This window comes from Euleptes europaea, chromosome 10 (assembly GCF_029931775.1).
Source record: "Euleptes europaea isolate rEulEur1 chromosome 10, rEulEur1.hap1, whole genome shotgun sequence".
In the NCBI taxonomy this organism is placed as follows: domain Eukaryota; kingdom Metazoa; phylum Chordata; class Lepidosauria; order Squamata; family Sphaerodactylidae; genus Euleptes; species Euleptes europaea.
Window position 1 is genome coordinate 8427534 of NC_079321.1, and position 19788 is coordinate 8447321.

General features: G+C 47.6%; 1 protein-coding gene across 1 annotated transcript in view; it reads left to right on the forward strand.

Annotated features, from left to right (window-relative positions):
- TFAP2B (transcription factor AP-2 beta) overlaps window positions 1-19788 on the forward strand; it is a 61855-nt gene that overhangs the window by 39632 nt on the left and 2435 nt on the right. Inside the window, exons 5-6 of the mRNA XM_056856154.1 lie at window positions 792-910; window positions 5699-5840. Of these exons, the coding sequence (XP_056712132.1) occupies window positions 792-910; window positions 5699-5840 (261 nt within the window). The remainder of the gene's footprint in view (window positions 1-791; window positions 911-5698; window positions 5841-19788) is intronic.

Sequence of the window (19788 nt, forward strand, 5' to 3'; positions counted from 1 at the left end):
AATCCCTGGCATCTCCCGTTGAAAGGTCCAGGTGGCAGGTGATGCAAAAGACCTCTACCCTGGAGAGCTGCTGCCGGTCTGAGTAGACAATACTGATCTTGATGGACCAAGTGTCTGATTCAGTAGAAGGCAGATTCGTGTATGTGTTAATTTTTGTCAGGGAGGGATGGTGGCTCAGTGGTAGAGCATCTGCTTGGCACGCAGAAGGTCCCAGGTTCATGTACCAGGCAGCTCCAGTTAAAAGGTTCAAATAGCAGGTGATGTGAATGACCTCTACTTGAGACCCTGGAGAGCTGCTGCCAGTCTGAGTAGACAATACTGACCTTGATGGACCATTGGCCAGATTCAGTATAAGACAGCTTCATGTGTTCATGTGAACTGATCTCTAGGGAGCCATGCCAAGGATGGAGCTGAAACGGACCCAACAAGACACTTCTCTGTGTCCTGTGGGGTGTGTGTGTGTGGGGGAGGGTAGTTGTGAATTTCCTGCATTTTGCAGGGGGTTGGACTAGATGACCCTGTAGGTCCCTTCCAACTCTGTGATTTTATGATTCTCATCTGTTTTTCTCCACCCTTTTCTTTGAAATAGACAAAGCCCTCTAGACCCTCCCCCTTTGAATTTCTGCCTGGCAAAACTTCCCCCACTGAGCTTTATTTATACTCAGACCCATACGTTCTATTCCTTTGTGTCATGCCGGGAGTTGGGGGGGGGGGTCCCCATCCGCCTATGAGCATCTCCCCTTCCCGTCCTCCAGCTTTGGACTCAGTGCTCTTTCTTTTTCTCCTTCCAGAGCCAAATCGAAAAATGGGGGCAGGTCGTTGCGAGAGAGGCTAGAAAAAATCGGTTTGAATTTACCAGCCGGCAGGCGCAAAGCGGCAAATGTCACTTTACTCACCTCTTTGGTGGAAGGTAAGAGGGATCTCTGTCTGTTTTGATTCCCCCACCCCTCGCCCACAGCCTCAAGGGAGCGCGGAGTTTTGACATTTCGAAAAGTGCCCTGGATTGAATGGAAATCGTTGTGTGGAATGAGAACCAAAGACCTGGGTAGGGAGGAATGCTGGTAAGAATGAGGGACCTGAGTACTGGATGGGGGAGACACTTCTGGGCAGTAGTGTGTGTGAACAAGGTCTTGGGGTTCGGATGATCCTTAAGTGAAATATGAGCAGACAGTGTGATGCAGCGGCAAAAAAAGTGAATGCAATCTTGGGGTGCATCAACAGAGGCATAACATCCAAATCACAAGATGTCATAGTTCCTCTGTACACTGCATTGGTCAGGCCGCATCTGGAGTATTGTGCAGTTCAAGGGACCAGATCTGGCCCCCGGCCCTTATGTTTGACACCCCTGCTGCAAACAAAAGCCATGAAATAACTTTTGTTTGAAGAACATGCCTGTGCATTGTAGGGTTCCCAACCTCCAGCTGGAGCCTGGAGATCTCCTGCTATTACAACTGATCTCCAGACTACAGAGACTGGTTCCCCAGAAGAAACTGGCTGCTTTGGTGGGTAGACATTATGGCACTGTACCCTGCTGAGGTTGCTCCCCTCCTCATACCCTACCCTCCCTAGGCTCCACCCCCCATATTTGCCATAGAGTCCAGTGTGGTGTAGTGGTTAAGGGCCGTGGTTTGGAGCAGTGGACTCTGATCTGGAGAACCGGGTTTGATTCCCCACTCCTCCACATGAGCGGCGGAGGTTGATCTGGTGAACGGGATTAGTTTCCCCACTCCTACACCCGAAGCCAGCTGGGTGACCTTGGGCTAGTCACAGCTCTTTCAGCCCCACCTCCCTCCCAGGGTGTCTGTTGTGGGGAGGGGAAGGGAAGGTGATTGCAAGCCGGTTTGATTCTTCCTTAAGTGGTAGAGAAAGTCGGCATGTAAAAACCAACTCTTCTTCATCAATTGCCAAAGCGGCCATTTTCTCCAGGTGAACTGATCTTTATTGGCTGGAGATCAGTTGTAATAACAGGAGATCTCCAGCAATCACCTGGAGGTTGGCAACCCTAGTAGCCATACATAGCAGACTTCAGAACTGCAGCTGGTAAAGGCATATCAGCTGCAAGCCCTGGTGAAACCATTCAGGGAAAAGCAAGAGTGTGTTTACTGCAGAAACAAAGAGCTTGAGGACAGTCGTTCAAGGCTGGTGGAGATCAGTCGTCTGTTTCGATCTGCAGGATTTAACGCAATTTTCCTGGCTGTGCAAGGATGATCTTTCACCTCCCATGCTGGCTGCTGGACAGCCATGTCCCAAAGAAGGAGGACATTCCACATTTTATCAAGGATCGGTCATTGCCAATGAACTGTTCGGACACCAAATGCCCTGTAGGGGCGTGGAGGCAGGGAATTAAAAAAACAGATGACTCATTTGCTTGTTGAATCAAGAAGACAAGACATACAAATCCAGACGAGATGAGCAGTCGGCAGAACCGTGCAGAGGTTATGCTTCTGAACATAATTCAAAGTGCTGGTTTTTGATATGCAAAGGTTTTTGATGTCTTCTGCTTTATCAAAGCCCAAGAGACTCAGAATGAAAAAGTCTGTATTCTCTTTCAATATCATTCTGCTGACGTGGCTCTCCCTGGTTTTTCTGATGTATCACGTTGGGGTGGATCCAACCAGCTTTTCCACGGGTGTTAAAAGAGTCACGGGAAAAGACAATCCTGCTAGGAAAAGCCGAAGGCAGCAGGAAAAGAGGAAGATCCAAGATGAGATAGATTGACTCTGTAAAGGAGGTGTCCTCTGACGGGTGGAAAAGACATGCATAATCAAAAGGAAGCCCCGAAGCAGTCGGCGGGGGTGACTGCGAGAAACGTCCCTGTATAAATGGCCTTAGAGACCAACAAGAATTGGGGGGGGGGGGGTCTGAGCTTTTGAGAGTCAAAGCTCCCTTTGTCCGTTTTTAAATATCGATATTTCCGTTTGACTGCCAGTGGCTCATGTCTTTCATTAATCATGGCCAAAGGTAGGGTAGGGTTGCCAGCTCCTAGTTGGAAGGTTCCTGGAGATTTGGGGGGGGTGGAGCTTAGGGAGGGGAGGGTTTGGGGAGGGGGAGGACACCCACATGTTATAATGCTGAAGGGCACTTTCACACATGCCAAATAATCCACTTTCAATCCACTTTCAAGGCACTTTTGCAGCTGGGTTTTACTGTGTGAAAAGGCAAAATCCACTTGCAAAGATGGTTGATGTGCATTGGAAGCGGATTGAAAGTGCATTATTCAGCATGTGTGAAAGCGCCCTTAGTGTTCACCCTCCAAAGGAGCCATTTTCTCCTGGGGGAATGATCTCTGTAGTCTGGAGAATGGTTGTAATTCCAGGAGATCTCCAGGCCCCACCTGGAGGTTGGCCACCCAAGTAGGGTGGTTGGTGTTTCCTCCCCCCTTTTAAATGTCATACGAGAAATAAAACACCCTGAGTAAAGGTGGCCTAATAACATTCCTCCTCCTCTTCAAAATAAAGTGTTCTTAGGAGGATTAGTCATTTCTTGGAATGGCTGAGACTTAGGGTTGCCAACCTCCAGGTGGTGGCTGAAGATCTCCTGCTATTACAACTGATCTCCAGGCGACAGAGATCAGTTCACCCAGACAAAATGGCCACATTGGCAATTGAACTCTATGGCATTGAGGTCCCTCCCCTCCCCAAATCCCGCCTTCCTCAGGCTTCACCCCCCAAAAAAAATCTCCAAGTATTTCCAAACCTGGAGCTGGCAACTCTACTGAGACTGACAGTGCAATCCTATGCAATGCTACTCCAGTCTAAGTCTATTGAAAGCAGCTGGCTTAGACTGAAGAAACTCTGCATAGGATTACACTGTAAATTTGATGGAAAACAGAATACAATGTGTATATTGTGAAAAGGTGCAGAAAAGAGCAACCAAAATGATCAGGGTACTAGAGTAACTGCCCTATGGGGAATGGTTACAACTCTTAGGGCTGTTTAGCTTAGAAAGATGTCGGTTGAGGGGAGACATGATAGAGGTCTATAAAATTATGCATGGTATGAGAGAGTGGGCAGGGAGAAGCTTTTTTCCTTCTCTCATAATACCAGAATGCGGGGTCATCTGCTGAAGCTGGAGGGGGAGAGATTCAAAACAGATAAAAAGAAGTACTTCTTCACACAACACATAGTTAAATTGTGGAACTCCCTGCCCCAGGATGTGGTGATGGCTGCCAACTTGGAAGGCTTTAACAGGGGAGTGGACATGTTCATGAAGGAGAGGGCTATCCATGGCTACTAGTCAAAATGAACACTAGTCATGATGCATGACTAGTCCCTCCAGGATCAAAGGAGCATGCCTATGATATTAGGTGCTGTGGGACACAGGCAGGATAATGTTGCTGCAGTCATCTTGTTTGTGGTCTTCCTAGAGGCACCTGGTTGGCCACTGTGTGAATAAAGCGCTGCTGGACTATGGGCCTTCATCTGATCCATCCATCTTATGTTCTTATGTTCTTAAGACAGCATGGTGATTAAGAGCGGTGATTAGGAGTGGTGGACCTTAATCTGGAGTACCGGGTTTGATTCCCCACTCCTCCACATGAAGCCAGCTGGGTGACCTTGGGCATCCCTAGTCACAGTTCTCTTAGAGCTCTCTCTGCCCCACCTATCTCAAGGATATCCGTTGTGAGAAAGTGGAAGAGAAGGTGATTGTAAGCTAGTTTGATTCTTCCTTAAATAGTAGAGAAAGTCAGCATATGACAGCCAATTCTTCTTCTTCCTTTTCCTCTTCCTCTTCCTCAGAATTTGGTAATGAGCATGACAGACAAGGATCAGACTATGAATCTATTTATGGGCCAGTTATGCGCTCTGTCCAGGGTAGCCAGGTCTCCCCTGGCCACCGGTGGGGAATGGAGGCCTTGGGTTGCCAGATCTAGGCTAGCAAACTCCTGGATATTTGAGGATGGAGCCTGGGGAGGACAGGGACCTCAGTGGGGTACAATGCCACAGAGTCCACCCTCCAAAGCATCAATTTTCTCCAGGGGAACTGATCTCTGTAGTCTGGAGATGAGCTGTAATTCCGGGGGGTCCCCAGGTCCCACCTGGACACTGGCATCCCTAGCTCTGTCTCGCTGTCTCTTTCTTTCTTTCTTTCTTTCTTTCTTTCTTTCTTTCTTTCTTTCTTTCTTTCTTTCTTTCTTTCTTTCTTTCTTTCTTTCTTTCTTTCAGTTCAGGGTTATTGTGCAGACAAAATAGAAGAGGGAGAGACCTGCCCCCCACACACACACTGCCCTGAGCTTCTTGGAAAGGGGACAGGTGGAAAAAATGTACCAAATATACTGTTTACCTGGTTGATACTGGTATGCACACTTTGTGTGGAAGGCTAACACAGCCCAAAAAAGGACAAGCAGGAAGTATTCCATATATTGGGCTCAGAGTCAAATTGGAATACATCCCTACATACCTGGATTGTTATAATTCTGCTATATTACCATTATACATGTTGTATTATGTATTGGTATGCATTATAAGTGATGTTATTAGACTACTGATGAAGGCCAAGGAGGCGAAAAGCATTTGGATTGTGGTTTTAGTTTATCAACCTGTATTAGTTGCCATTTGTGCTTTCTTTTAATGTAATTAAAAAAAATGTTTTTAATATAGATATCAGCGCCTTAAAATAAATATATTTCTATATGTAATTAGATGGCTTGCAGACCACATTTGCCTCCGATAACCAAAGCTACCGGTCTTTCCCCTAGGAGAAGCCGTACATTTAGCTCGGGATTTTGGATACATCTGTGAAACCGAGTTTCCGGCCAAAGCCGTCTCCGAGTATCTCAACAGACAGCACACAGACCCCACCGATCTCCACTCCAGGAAGAACATGCTGTTGGCGACAAAGTAAGTAACGTGAAGCCAAGAGTGCACTCGTGTCTAGGGCCAGCATGTCTTGAGCCTTTTATGCAGGGACGTTTCCCCCTCGGTCACCTCCGCCGACTGCTTCGGGACTGCCTTTTGATGACGCACGTACCCAGAAGTAATGTTGCAGTGGCACCATAGGAATTTCCCAAATCTCTATGATAAAAAGCATAGAGGTTTGAGAAATTCCTAGAGCATTACCGCTAGGCTTGTCAACCTCCAGGGGGTGGCTGGAGATCTCCTGCTATTATAACTGATCTCCAGGCGATAGAGATCAGTTCACCTGGAGAAAATGGCCACTTTGGAAGGTGGACTCTGTGGCATTATACACCATTGAAATCCCTCCCCTCCCCAAATCCCAACCTCCTTAGGCTCCACCCCCAAAATCTCCAGGTATTTCCCAATCTGGAGCTGGCAACCCTCTGTGTGCACCTTTGAGATTTTGAGAGGGAGTGTTGAGAGCCATCCGAAAATGACTGCCCTGTAGGGTTCCCAATTGCCTGGTAATTGTGGGCAATCACCCACCAATTGGTTCTGCTGCCCGCTGACGCTCAGCTGGTCAGTGGGCAGAAGCAAGCTGGGGGAAGGGAGGGGGAGCAATTGGCTCCACCTGCACGATGACATCACCTGGTTTAGGTGGAAGTGCTGGCATCACACAGGGAGACCGTAGAGGTTTTTTGTGAGTGCTAGAGCATCCCCCGATCACTGCCCCCAAACCGGCCTCTCTAAACTCCCCCCACCCTGGGTTGCCAGGAGGAACTGGCAACCCTACTGCCCTGGGAGTTGGAGCCAAACCCAAAATGACTGCCTGCCTCAGGAGGCAGGCCCAAATGGAATACTTTCCTCCTCTCTCCTATGGGGAAGAAGGAACTCCTGAATGGTGAATAGAACCACACACCGACTAGGGAAAGCCCAAGGGCTTAACTCCAGTGGGAAACCCTTTCATCTGAAAGGCAACCAATAACAAGCCCTGCCTTACAATGGCCCCACCCAGTTTCTGAAAAGCTTGGTGAGTGCCAAGTAGGGTTGCCTGGTCCCTCTTCACCACTGATGGGAGGCTTTTGGGGAGGAGCCTGAGGAGGGCAGGCTTTGGGGAAGGGAAGGACTTGAATGCCACAGAGTCCAAATGCCAGAGCAGCCACTTTCTCCAGGGGAATTAATCTCTATTGGCTGGAGATCGGTTGTAATAGCAGGAGATCTCCAGCTACTACCTGGAGGTTGAGGAATCAAATTAACAAGCTTGTGCTGGTATGGAGTGTTATACAAAAAAATCAGCATGTATGACCAAATTACCAATGCAAGTGTATTATATACAATTCCAAAGACATTCAAAATGCATAAATTGCAGATTACAGTTCTGTATACACATAGTTACGTTACTTGTACTGTGCCAGTTTTGTAAAGTTCCAAGGCTATCAAAACAGATATTGCACCACGTTGTCAATCATGAAGACACTGGATTCCAACTGTTCAACAGAAGATGGGCTTCCAGTACACTCCCATTTTGCTTGTTGCTTCATCAGTTTTGGAAATCCTATTGCACCAGCAAAATTGGTGCTTATTCCGATTTCAGAGGAATGTGCCTCTCTACTTTTTGCAGATGGCTGATTGCACTTGCATTGGTAATTTGGTCATATGTGCTGATTTTTTGTATAACACTACCTGGAGGTTGGCAACCCTAGTGTCAAGGGAAGTACTGACGACCATCACGGCAGCCACGGGTACCACGTTGGAGACTGCTCTGATCATACCCGAAGTGCACTTGATGCTTGGGAAAAAAAGTTGTGACTATCCGATACTTTCCATTGAGTTGTCAATGGACACAGAAGATGCCCTATAAGTAACTGTGTTTACGTGTAAAGGTTCATCACGGTTTTCTGTACTGATCCGTATGAACTTAAGCATCTTAATTTTTGATTTAGGCTGCATCCACACTTCGCCAGCTATTGAGTGATGGTTGCATGATAGCAGTCTTTTGCAACTGGATTGTGTTCGCTGCGCAATACCCAATGATTGTGGGTGCCTGTGCTGTGTTAGATATTTTTGTTCTGCACCTCTGTTGTACTAGCCTAAGGGGTTTCAAGTAGGGTTGCCAAACTCCAGGTACTAGCTGGAGATCTCCTGCTGTTACAAATGATCTCCAGATGATAGAGATCAGTTCACTTGGAGAAAAAGGGCTGCTTTGGCAATTGGACTCTATGACATTGAAGTCCCTCCCCTCCCCAAACCCCTCCCTCCTCAGGCTCCACCCCAAAACCCTCCCGCCAGTGGCGAAGAGGGACCTGGAAACCCTAGTTTCATGGTGGTGATAGGCTGAGGTTCTCTGATGTCAGAGCAGAAGGGCCATCAGAAATATCTTTAGCCGTCATCGGCTGAGCTATTCTTATCTCAGAGGGAGAAGACAGAAGCCAGAAGGGCCTATGAAAGGAGCAGGAGGAATGTGGGATGAAGGAAGGGATGCTGAAGGAAAACAAAGGGTTGACACTTGAGATATAGGCCATTTATGCATGGGAGGTTTGGCCTTGGATTTGACGCTCTGTAGATGCGCATTTTCCCCATCCAAATTCTCAAAACTCTGCATGGGGGCTTATTTTACAGTTTTGAGAACTTGTAGGGTTGCCAGGTCCCTCTTCACAAGTGGTGGGAGGTTTTGGGGGCGGAGCCTGAGGAGGGCAGAGTTTGGGGAGGGACTTCAATGCCATCGAGTCCGATTGCCAAAGCGGCCATTTTATCCAGGCAAACTGATCTCTATCGGCTGGAGATCAGTTGTAAGAGCAGGGGCTCTCCAGGGGCTCTCCAGCTACTGTTTCCCATTGTTGTAACCACCTGGAGGTTGGCAACACTAGAACTTGGATGAGAAAAATGTGGATCTACAGAGTGGTAAATCTAAGGCAAAACCTCCCATGCATAAATGATAGAGTGCTCCAGAACAATGAGGGAAAGACAAGATGTTGGAGACAGAAAACTGGCAAAGCCCTAAAGAGACTTGTATATGGTCAGGAGTCTCCTATTGCTATGAATTAACCAGCCAAAGCTTCAGCTTCAGGGTTCTCACGTGCTTGCATTGAGCTAGTCAGCCACAGTCACAATCAACCATGAGAGGCCCTTCCTCCTTTCTACTATGGTAAAGACCATAGAGACTAGGGCAAGCAGCCTAGAGCGTCACCCAGAAATCACATCACATATTCCCCAAATCCTGCCCTCCCAGTCACCACTCCCTCAAACCTTCCAGCATTTTCCAAGTCAGTGTTGGGAACCTAGGGTTGCCAGGTCCCTCTTTTCAGCTGGTGGGAGATTTTGGGGGTGGAGCCTGAGGAGGGCGGGGTTTGGGGAGGGGAGGGACTTCAATGCCACAGAGTTCAATTGCCAAAGCGGCCATTTTTCTCCAGGTGATCTGATCTCTATCGGCTGGAGATCAGTTGAATTAGCAGGAGATCTCCTGCTACTACCTGGCAGTTGGCAACACTATGGGAACCATACCGGGCATCAGGGTAGCTGTTTATGTTTCTCCAACCTTTTTTTAGTGGGTTGTAGGATGGTTTGAGCAGCACAAATAAGCTTGCTTAAGCTGTCTTGTGACACATTTCATGCAAAGGAGTCTTCAGTAGAGGCAGCAGGCACACGGAATAAGTGGCCTCCCCATGGTAACCATGATATCCTTTTGGCAACAGTTGAAATTTTATTACCATTGTGTGCCGGCATTGTTGTTTAAGCCAAGAAACATTTTTATGAGTCTATTCCCATCTCAGTGTTGAATGCATTTAACTTGAGGCAAGCCCTACCGATTTCAAGGGAATTAATATGGTGATAATCTTAGCAAACTATCTCATAGGACGGTTGTTAACGCTAACTAAGATAATGTCGGTGTACAGTTCATCTATGAACAGCTCTAAATACGACACTCATACTTATTCTTAATTAGTTTCCAAGTCATGCAGTAAAGACCAGAGTCTCAACCTAATGTCAATTTTACAGTCTGCCATCTTTAGTGCCATAGTTTTCTTCAAATTACCACTCTGAGTTCACAAAAAGCCTATGAATTCATTTTATCCCATGTCCAACCTGTAGGGTTGCCAACCTCCAGGTACTAATGGAAAAACTGTAGCTGACCTCAGCCACAGGCCTGGCGGAATAGCTCAGTCTTACAGGCCCTGCGGAATTCCCTAAGGTCTCAATAAAGAGGGTACTCCACCAGGGAGGGGCCAGGGCAGAGAAGGCCCTGGTCGAGGCCAGACGGACATGCTGGGGACCACCAGGAGGGTATTGTTTGCAGAACGGAGTGGTCTCTGGGGCACATACAGGGTTGCCAACCTCCAGGTGGTAGCTGGCGATCTCCTGCTATTACAACTGATCTCCAGCTGATAGAGTTTAGTTCCCCTGGAGAAAATGGCCGCTTTGGCAATTGGACTCTATGGCATTGAAGCCCCTTTTCTCCCCATACCCTGCCCTCCTCAGGCTCCGCTCCAAAAACCTCCTGCTGGTGGTGAAGAGGAAGGACCTGGCAACCCTAGGCACATGTTAGGAGAGGTGGTCATACCAGGAGAAGTATTCAGTAAAATGAAAATGAATCCCACGGCGTTTCCCATATTGTTTAATGTGTGACTCTGGCTTATATAATGAGACCATTTCCGCGTATGTGTGGCTTTCCGTTACCCTCCCTGCATTTGTGTCTTGTTCTGTCTGCATCCAGATATAACTAATTCTTCGTGGTGCTGCTCATAACATGCTTTAAAGACCATTTCCAGCAGGGGCAGCCGTGTTAGTCATCGGCGGCCAAAATGACAGAGTCTTGTGGAGCTATAAAGACTAATGAATCTAAGGAAGTGGGCTATGACTCACAAAACTGTATGCCAAAGTGAATGCATTAATCTTAAGTAGGTTTGCCAACCTCCAGGTACTAGCTGGAGATCTCCTGCTATAACAACTGATCTCCAGCCGACAGAGATCAGTTTCCCTGGAGAAAATGGCCGCTTTGGCAATTGGACTCAATGGCATTGAAGTCCCTCCCTTCCCCAAACCCTCCTCAGACTCTGCCCCAAAAATCTCCAGGTATTTCCCAACCTGGAGCTGGCAGCCCTAATCTTTAGGATGCCTCAGTATTAGCCCTAGAGGACAATCCACAGCAATCCATGTGTTATTCTGTGGGGCTTACTCTCGCAGCCGGAAAGTGTCCTTAGGAGTGCAGCCCATGAATCCTAGAACTGGAAAGGTTTTATAGGCTGTCAAATCCAACCCCCGGTTCAGTGGAGGAAACACCAAGCCACAGCATTGCTGGTTGTTGGCTGTTCAGCTTTTGCTTGAAGAAGATCAGTGACGAGCAGCCATCTTAGCCCCGGGAGCTGGTGGCATTGTTAAGCCACTCTTAGCATCAGGAAGTTTCTCTTAATATTCAGCAGGAATTTACATTCCTGCAGCTTAAACCTGTCCTGACCTGGATGGCCAGGTATTTGGATGGGAGACCACCAAGGAAGTCCAGGTTTGCTATGCAGAGGCAAGCAATGGCAAACCACCTCTGCTCCAATCTGGATAGGCTAGCCCAGTGGTTCTCAACCTGGGGCCATATGCCCCCCCCCCCGGGGGGGCAGGATATTCCAAGGGGATCACAAGTAAAAATTGCGTAAATGGGGGGCCACGGCGCGAAACTAGGGGCCACAGAGGGAAGTGAGAAGTGAAGAAAACAGAAACACATGAAAACCTAACACATGACTTTCTTCATTGCACTTCTATGCATCGTTTGCAACTGTGGATTTTTGTATCGCTGTAATCTTGTGCAACGGTGGTAGAGGCTTTGTTCTCCCTTGTATGTGAACATTGTTCTTTATTAGCATGTTGTATTCCCTTTTTGTAGGGTATTTTTTGTAAATTTCAGTTTCCCAATAAGAACTGCATGTGTGCATTTTGTGTGGCTGTTTATGCTTGAACACATGAAGCTGCCTTATACTGAATCAGACCCTTGGTCCATCGAAGTCAGTACTGTCTACTCAGACCAGCAGAGGCTCTCCAGGGTCTCAGGCAGAGAAAGGTCTTTCACATCACCTACTTGCCTAGCCCCTTTAACTGGAGATGCCGGGGATTGAGCCTGGGACCTTCTGCATGCCAAGCAGAAGCTCTACCACTGAGCCACAGCACTTCCCTAGATAGTCTTCTGCTAGATAGTCTCTGCTGTGGAATGGGCAATGGTTTTCAATGGGCTCTTGAACAAATGGAAACACTAGAGGAAAAGGAAGCACACTCTGTGGAAGAGAACATCCAGCATGCATGGAAACTATTCACAGGTTAGTACTTGGATGGGAGACCACCAAGGAAGTGCAAGGTTGCTATGCAGAGGCAGGTATTGGCAAACCACCTCTGGACGTCTCTTGCATTGAAAACGCTATGGGGACTCCATAAGTTGGCTAAGACTTGATAGCTGAGACTTGATGGGACTTCCCATCACCATCTTAAACACATTACACCCAGTCTTGCCCCCTCGAGCTGGAGATCAGTTGTAATAGCAGGAGATCTCCAGATAGTACCTGGAGGTTGGCAATCCTAGTCCATTTACACCATCATGATGGAATTGCAGCAATATGATCACTTTACTAAGGAGCCCCATGGCGCAGAGTAGTAAGCTGGGTGTGTGTGTAGGGAGGCCAGATTCATGTTGGGAAACTGTTGGAGATTTGGGGATGGAGCCTTGGGACGACAGGGACCTCAGTGGGACATAATACCCTCCAAAGCAGCCATTTTCTCCAGGGGACCTGACCTCTGTAGTCTGGAGATGAGGTGTAATTCCAGGAGATCCCCAGGTCTCCCCTGGAGGTTGGCATCTCTATTGTGCAGCCCCAAAGTTGTTCACTGTGGGCTGACTGGGATTGTGGGGAACTAGTCTGTGGCTCAGTGGTAGAGCGTCTGCTTGGCATGCAGAAGGTCCCAGGTTCAATCTCTTGCATCTCCAGTTAAAGGGACTAGGCATGTAGGTGATGGGAAAGACCTCCACCTGAGACCCTGGAGAGCCGCTGCTGGTCTGAGTAAACAATACTGACTTTGATGGATCGAGGGTCTGATTCAGTATAAGGCAGCTTCATGTGTTTATGTGAGTTTGGGTTATGTGTGGTTCTGGAGTCATCTAAGGCCACACCACCGTTTTCGTGCAGGCCACTCCGAGGGAGTCACTTGGGTGGAGGAGTGCTTGTGCGCACCGTGAAGGGCTCTCTCTTTCTTCCAGAGGGTGACCTTGGCACTAACCTCCTGCCAGTGGGAAAGTTTCTGACTGGATTTCAGCGGGATTCTTGCCTATCCATCCAAGATGACAAAACATAAATTCTGCCCCACACCTCCCAATGTTTACTGTTAATCATCCATAGATCTGACGCTTTTACTGCACCAGCTGAGGGACAGTGGGGGGGGGGATATTATATCTGCTGCTATATTTAGATGTCCCCCCCTCTTTCTGCAGCTCATTGAAACTTTTACAATAGCTTTTCTATTTGTTTGATTTATGCTTCCCCTCGGCTCTGGTGCCATATTGTTTGGTGTTTTATGGCAGGCTTAGACCTTCGATGGCGCGGGCTGCCGTTTCCCCCATCCGTTCGCTCTCGCAGGCGAGCCCCCAAACCGATCTCATTTATTTCGTGCCCTAGGACGCGGCGTGCTCCGTTGACAGCGTAATTTAAAGAAATATATGGAAGGCTGAAAAATCATTTGCTCAAATTTGTCCAGATGTTTTCTAGACGTGATTGGAATGCGATTGCCCTTTTCCGCAGGGTCAAAAGATATTAATGTTCCAGAACTTTAATTGCTCGTAGAACCCGCCTTTGGGCTTTGGCAATGGAAAACGTTTGGTGGGTTATTGTTTGCCCTCCAAATTCAAAGTCTCCTGTTTCTCGCTTTAATTTTTTTTTTTTTGTAGGAGGGGGTCCTTTTCTAATGGATCAAACACACAACCAAAGCCTTTTAAACTCATAAGAATATAAGAAAAGCCATGCTGGATCAGACCAAGGCCCATCAAGTCCAGCAGTCTGTTCACATAGTGGATGACCAGGTGCCTCTAGGAAGCCCACAAACAAGATGACTGCAGCAGCATTATACTGCCTGTGTTCCACCGCACCCAAAATAATAGGCATGCTCCTCTGATACTAGAGAGAATAGGTATGCAGCATGACTAGTGTTCATTTTGACTAGCAGCCTTGGATAGCCTTATCTTCCATCGACATGTCCACTCCCCTCTTAAAGCCTTCCAAGTTGGCAGCCATCACCACATCGTGAGGCAGGGAGTTCCACCATTTAACTATGCATTGTGTGAAGAAATCCTTCTTTTTATCAGTTTTGAATCTCTCACCCTCCAGCTTCAGCAGATGACCCCATGTTCTAGTATTAGGAGAGCGGGAGAAAAGCTTCTCCTTGTCCACTCTCTCCATATACCATGCATAATTTTATAGACCTCTATCATATCTCCCCTTAGCCGCCTTCTTTCCAAGCTAAACAGCCCTCAGCATTTTAACTGCTCCTCATAGGGAACAGCGAGGCTGCACCTGCTAAAAAGCAGGCGCAGCACCGCCGTTTTCTGTGCCGGCGGCGAGGGTCGAAACAGGATAGGAAGTCACCTACATGGCGGCTCTTCCCCCAGAATGCCACCGGAACGCCCCCCTGCACCGGCGTGGCCTCTCTACACCGTGGCCTGTGCCACAGAGAGGCCGTGCCGGCGGAGGGGCGAGGAGTGGTACTGTGGTGCTCGGCTGCTGGCAGGACTGGCCTTGCCGCCAGCATAAGTGCATGGAATCGTGCGATTACACGCACTTACGCTGGCGGCAAGGTCACGCCACCTCCACAGAACATTCGGCCCAATTCTCAGGAATGGGCTGTTACTTACTTACTTGAACACATAAACACATGAAGCTGCCTTATACTGAATCAGACCCTCGGTCCATCAAAGTCAGTATTGTCTCCTCAGACTGGCAGCGGCTCTCCAGGGTCTCAGGCTGAGGTTTTTCACATCACCTACTCACCTAGTCCCTTTAACTGGAGATGCCAGGGATTGAACCTGGGACCTTCTGCATGCCAAGCAGATGCTCTACCACTGAGCCACAGCTTGCCTTGACCTTGGAGACCCAGGTGAGTCAGATCTCATCAGATCTTGGGAGTGTAGCATGGTCAGCTCTGGTTAGTACTTGTATGGGAGGCCACCAGGGTCGTCCAGGGTTGCTACCCAGAGACAGGCAATGGCAAATCACCTCCAAATGTCTCTTGATTTGAAAACCTCATGGGGTTGTCATAGGTTGGCCGCAACTTGACAACACTTTCCACCCCCATCACTACCACAGCTAAACAACTTAGCAATGATGTTTCTTCGCACCTAACATGATTTCATGGCTAGAACATTTATATTGATCGCTCATTCTGTCTTGTAGTGACGGCAGCATTCTAATCTACAGTGGACTTTTCCTCCTGGTTTCTCCCCTGTCGGTTCTGTCCCTACACAGCATTGGTTTATTCCCTGATTCCTGCGCTCGCTTTTGTGCCTTTAGTTTTCACTTTGGATTTTTCCCCCCACCTGGATTTTTTCCATTGATAGTCTCTCGTTTTCCATTGATAGTCTCCTGAAGCTGGAAACCATAGAATCATAGAATAATAGAGTTGGAAGGGGCCACCAGGGTCATCTAGTCCAACCCCCTGCCCAATGCAGGAAATTCACAACTAACCCCCCCACACACACACAGTGACCCCTACTCCATGCCCACAAGATGGCCAAGATGCGTTCCCTCTCATCATCTGCTTAAGGTCATAGAATCAGCATTGCTGACGGATGGCCATCTAGCCTCTGCTTAAAAACCCTTGAACCAAAGTGGACCGTTTGTCGTATACTTGACAACTCATGGTACGGTTTGTTTAGTTTTATTTCTGAAAAAGTCTGAAAATGTAGCTATGGGAATGAGGAAGGCTTTAAGAGGGGAGTGGACATGTTCCTGGAGGAGAGGGCTATATTTCAATGGATTATATTTCAATGAGGAGAAAGTAAACATGGAGGCATTTAGGGCCGGCTTCATCCAAATATAACCTATCAAGACAGAGAGAGAGATGGAGAGAGATATGGCTTCTTCATAGAATATACCGTGATCGCTTTGCCTATAGATTTCCTAACCTTTCAGATTCTTCACCGGAGCCTTTTGAAACCCACAGATCACTGCCTGCCCCATAGCTTTCAAATAATCCTGAAAGACTATGAATGTGAAGCATCAACCCATGTGAGCCATTAGAGGCCACCACAATAAACATCTCACTTCCATCTAAAGTGACTGGTGGCCAAGCTCCAGGTTGTGCCTGGAGATCTCCTGGAATGAGAACTGATCTCCAGACAACAGAGGTCCTTCTCCTGGAGAAAATAGCAGCTTTGGAGTGTGAACTCGATGGAATTATAACCCGACCTCCCCTGGCTCCACCCCCAAAATCTCCAGGAATTTCCCAACCTGGAGTTGGTAACCCGAGAGACAAAGCAGGATTCCCGACCCACCTAAGGAATCTCTAAACCCCTCACTGACCCATATAGCCATTAAACGGCTTTCCCCCTCTGCCCCTTTTCCTTGGGCTAGTCACAGCATTCTTAGATCTCTCTCAGCCTCACCTACCTCACAGGGTGTCTGTTGTGAGAAGGGAAGGGAAGGTAATTGTAAGACGGTTTGATTCTTCCTTAAGTGGTAGAGAAAGTCAGCATATAAAACCAACTCTTCTTCTTTTCTTTATTCGATTAAATGACAAAGGTCATGACTATACTAAAGAATCTCCCAAACCCCAAACAATAGGACATTTATATTGCTCTAATACAGACAGTTCTGATGCATAAACTGATGAACTGTTTAGTGCTGCGATCCATTAAATCTACGAGATGATTGACCTCAGTGAGAGATGAATTACAATTGATGGCTACTATTTTCAGATAGATGTGAGTCGGTGAAGTCGGGGTGTATTTTTTCCTCCTTCGTTTTTGCTCTCTGCAGCTTGTAACGCCGCGTGTACAAATGCACGACTGAAACAGATTTTTGTGCATTGCGGCTAGGAGCCTCATTGCCCAAACACCCAGAGCCCCAACTACACATGTTTGTCCCTCTTGTTCCCTTTCTCATGTCATTATAGCAAATAGTCATCATGGAAAAACCACCCAGTGGGGTCACATACAAAGGCTAATGAGACAGAATATTCCGGCTTGCTCGTGCCGCCATGTGTCCTCTGCAAATGACCAGTCTCATGTGTTGCATTGATCAGACCCAAACTGTGATAACTCAACAGAGTCTCTCTTGCAATCCATATCCCTGGCTTAAACAAAAATCACCTTGTCCCTGGATAATATTTAGAGTTAAACACTGTATAATACCTTGTTTAGGAGCCCTGTGGCTCCGAGTGGTCAGCTGTGGTACTGCAGTCCAAGCTCTGCTCACGACCTGAGTTCGATCCTGATGGAAGTCGGTTTCTGGTAGCCGGCTGAGGGTTGACTCAGCCTTCCATCCTTCCGAGGTCGGTAAAATGAGTACCAGGCTTGCTGGGGGTAAAGAGAAGATGACTTGGAAAGGCACTGGCAAACCACCCCGTAAACATAGTCTGTGTAGTAAACGTTGAGATGTGACGTCACCCCATGGGTCAGAAATGACCCGGTGCTTGCACCTTTACCTTTAATATCTTGTTTAGGATGTGCACTTATAATCTTTTGATGGACAGACGCTACTAACATTGTAATTGACGGCCACATTGTAATTGACGGCTGTCCTGTGGACAGCAAAAAAGACAATATACCTGTGTTGGTCTTGTCCTTCTCCAAGGGTTGACAGTCTCCAGGTAGGGCTTGGAGATCCCCTAGAATTCCAACTGGTCTCCAGACTGCAGAGATCAGTTCCTCTGGAAAAAAAAAAAAAGGCTGCTTTGGAGGGCGGACTCAATGACATTATACCCCACTGAGGTACCTCTGGGGTTGCCACCCCGGAGTTGGGAAGCACTTGGAGATTTTGGGGGTGGAGCCTGAGGAGGGTGGGGTTTGGAGAGGGGAGGGACATCAATGCCCTAGAGTCCAATTGCCAAAGCGGCCATTTTTTTCCCAGGGGAAATGATCTCTGTTGCCTGGAGAGCAGTTGTAATAGCAGATCTCCAGCCGCCACCTGGAGATTGGCAACCATAGGTCCCTCCCATCCCTGATACCAGTCTGGTCTCCAGTCCTTGTCCATTCATTCGGTCCCTCTAGAACAGAGGTTTCCAAACTGTGCTCCGTGCAACCTTTGGTGCGCCGCGAAACATCTCCTAATGCTTCGTGAAGAGATTGGAAAGAAAAATACTACTGTCATTTGGTTTAGTATATAGGTGGTAGGTGAAAATTAGTGCCCCGTGATGAGTTTCTCTCCTGAAAAGTGCTCCATGACTCAAAACATTTGGGAATCTCTGCTCTAAAATGTCAGCCGTCCCAACCCGCATTACCTCTGTCTCGTCTGGATTCAGCTCCAGCATATTCTGTCTCAGCCTACTGAAGCTACTGGTTTGGCTTTGAATTTCTGCTCCGTCGTGGGTTTGTTGAGTGATATGGGGCAAGTCAACATTCGTATTCTGTAAAACAGAAGCAGCAGGGACCTTGCCTCGATACGGGCATGTTACAGGTTTTATACTTTGGGTCCCGATTGGGGAAATAAGGGGGTATAAACAGGTAAATTGTAAAAAAAAGCATTTTAGATCCATTGTGTCTTAGCGCTGTAACAATTGCTGGCTAGGGCTGTGCATATCAATATACCGAAGTTTAAAAAAACCCCACCCAAAATACCTTTTTGGTATTTTTCATGGTTTTTTTTTTAACTGGTATGAAAAAAGGAGGCAATAAAAGGAGCTGAATAAGAGGATCCCGAATAATGCTGAATTTTTTCAGCATTATTCAGTTCGTTTGGGCCCCATCACCATTTCCCACCCTCCCCTCTTACCTGCCCTGAATGAATTCCATGCCACCCTGATTCCCCGGAGCCCAGAGAATAGGGGAAGCGTGGATTTCTCTTCGATCCCATTTTCAGGGTCGGGATTTTTGGGGTTCAGGTTTATTAATCTGAATTTTTTTTAAAAAAATGGGATTTTCCAGGTTTTCCAAAAAAATTCGGGTTTGATAAATTCGAACCCAGAAAATACCAATATTTTATTTTGCACACCCCTATTGCTGGCAATATAATTAAACAAACAATTGGGCACACCCAAACATACTCCCTCTTTCACTTCTCCATTGTATGGCCTCGGCTTGTTTTGACCATCTGCCCCGAATCATTAGGGTTGCCAGATCCCCCCTCTCCTCCAGCGGGAGGTTTTTGGGGCGGAGCTGAGGCAGGCAATCGCGTGTGCACGGCCTCGCCAATGCGATTACATCACTGCCCATTTACACCGTAAGCGCTGCATCGCAATAGGCCTTTTACCTCTCAAACTGGGAGTTTGAGTGGTTAAAGGCCCGTTGCGATGTGGGGCTTCCAGGTGTAAACTGGAAGTTTACATGTTGGTGTGGCTGCGCGCACAGGCAATCCCCGCTTCCGAGCCAGGCAATGGATTGGAAGGCAATTGCCCGCCAATCCAAGTGACCTGGCAACCCCTTCTGATCTTGCACACAGTTTTATGTAGCTCTCCTCCTTATGCAAAAACAGTAGAGGAGTTTGAGGTGGTGTCTTTGCTGCTTTGTGTGAATCATCTGGAACGTTTTGTTCTCCAGACGCCTTTTTGCCCTGGGCGCAGCATAGTTCATATTGGACAGGCTGATGGAAAAGCAGACAACTAATGCATGGGTGAGGTTGCCTTGGGAGAAACCACCTGACAGCATCTTGGGGTTTTTATTTGTTTCATCAATCAACTTCCCCCTGCCTTTTGGTCCTTTGCAACTCTACCAATGGGATCCAGTCATTAATTGGACAGTGATGGTAGTGGAAAGGGCCATCATCACAGCTGACTTATG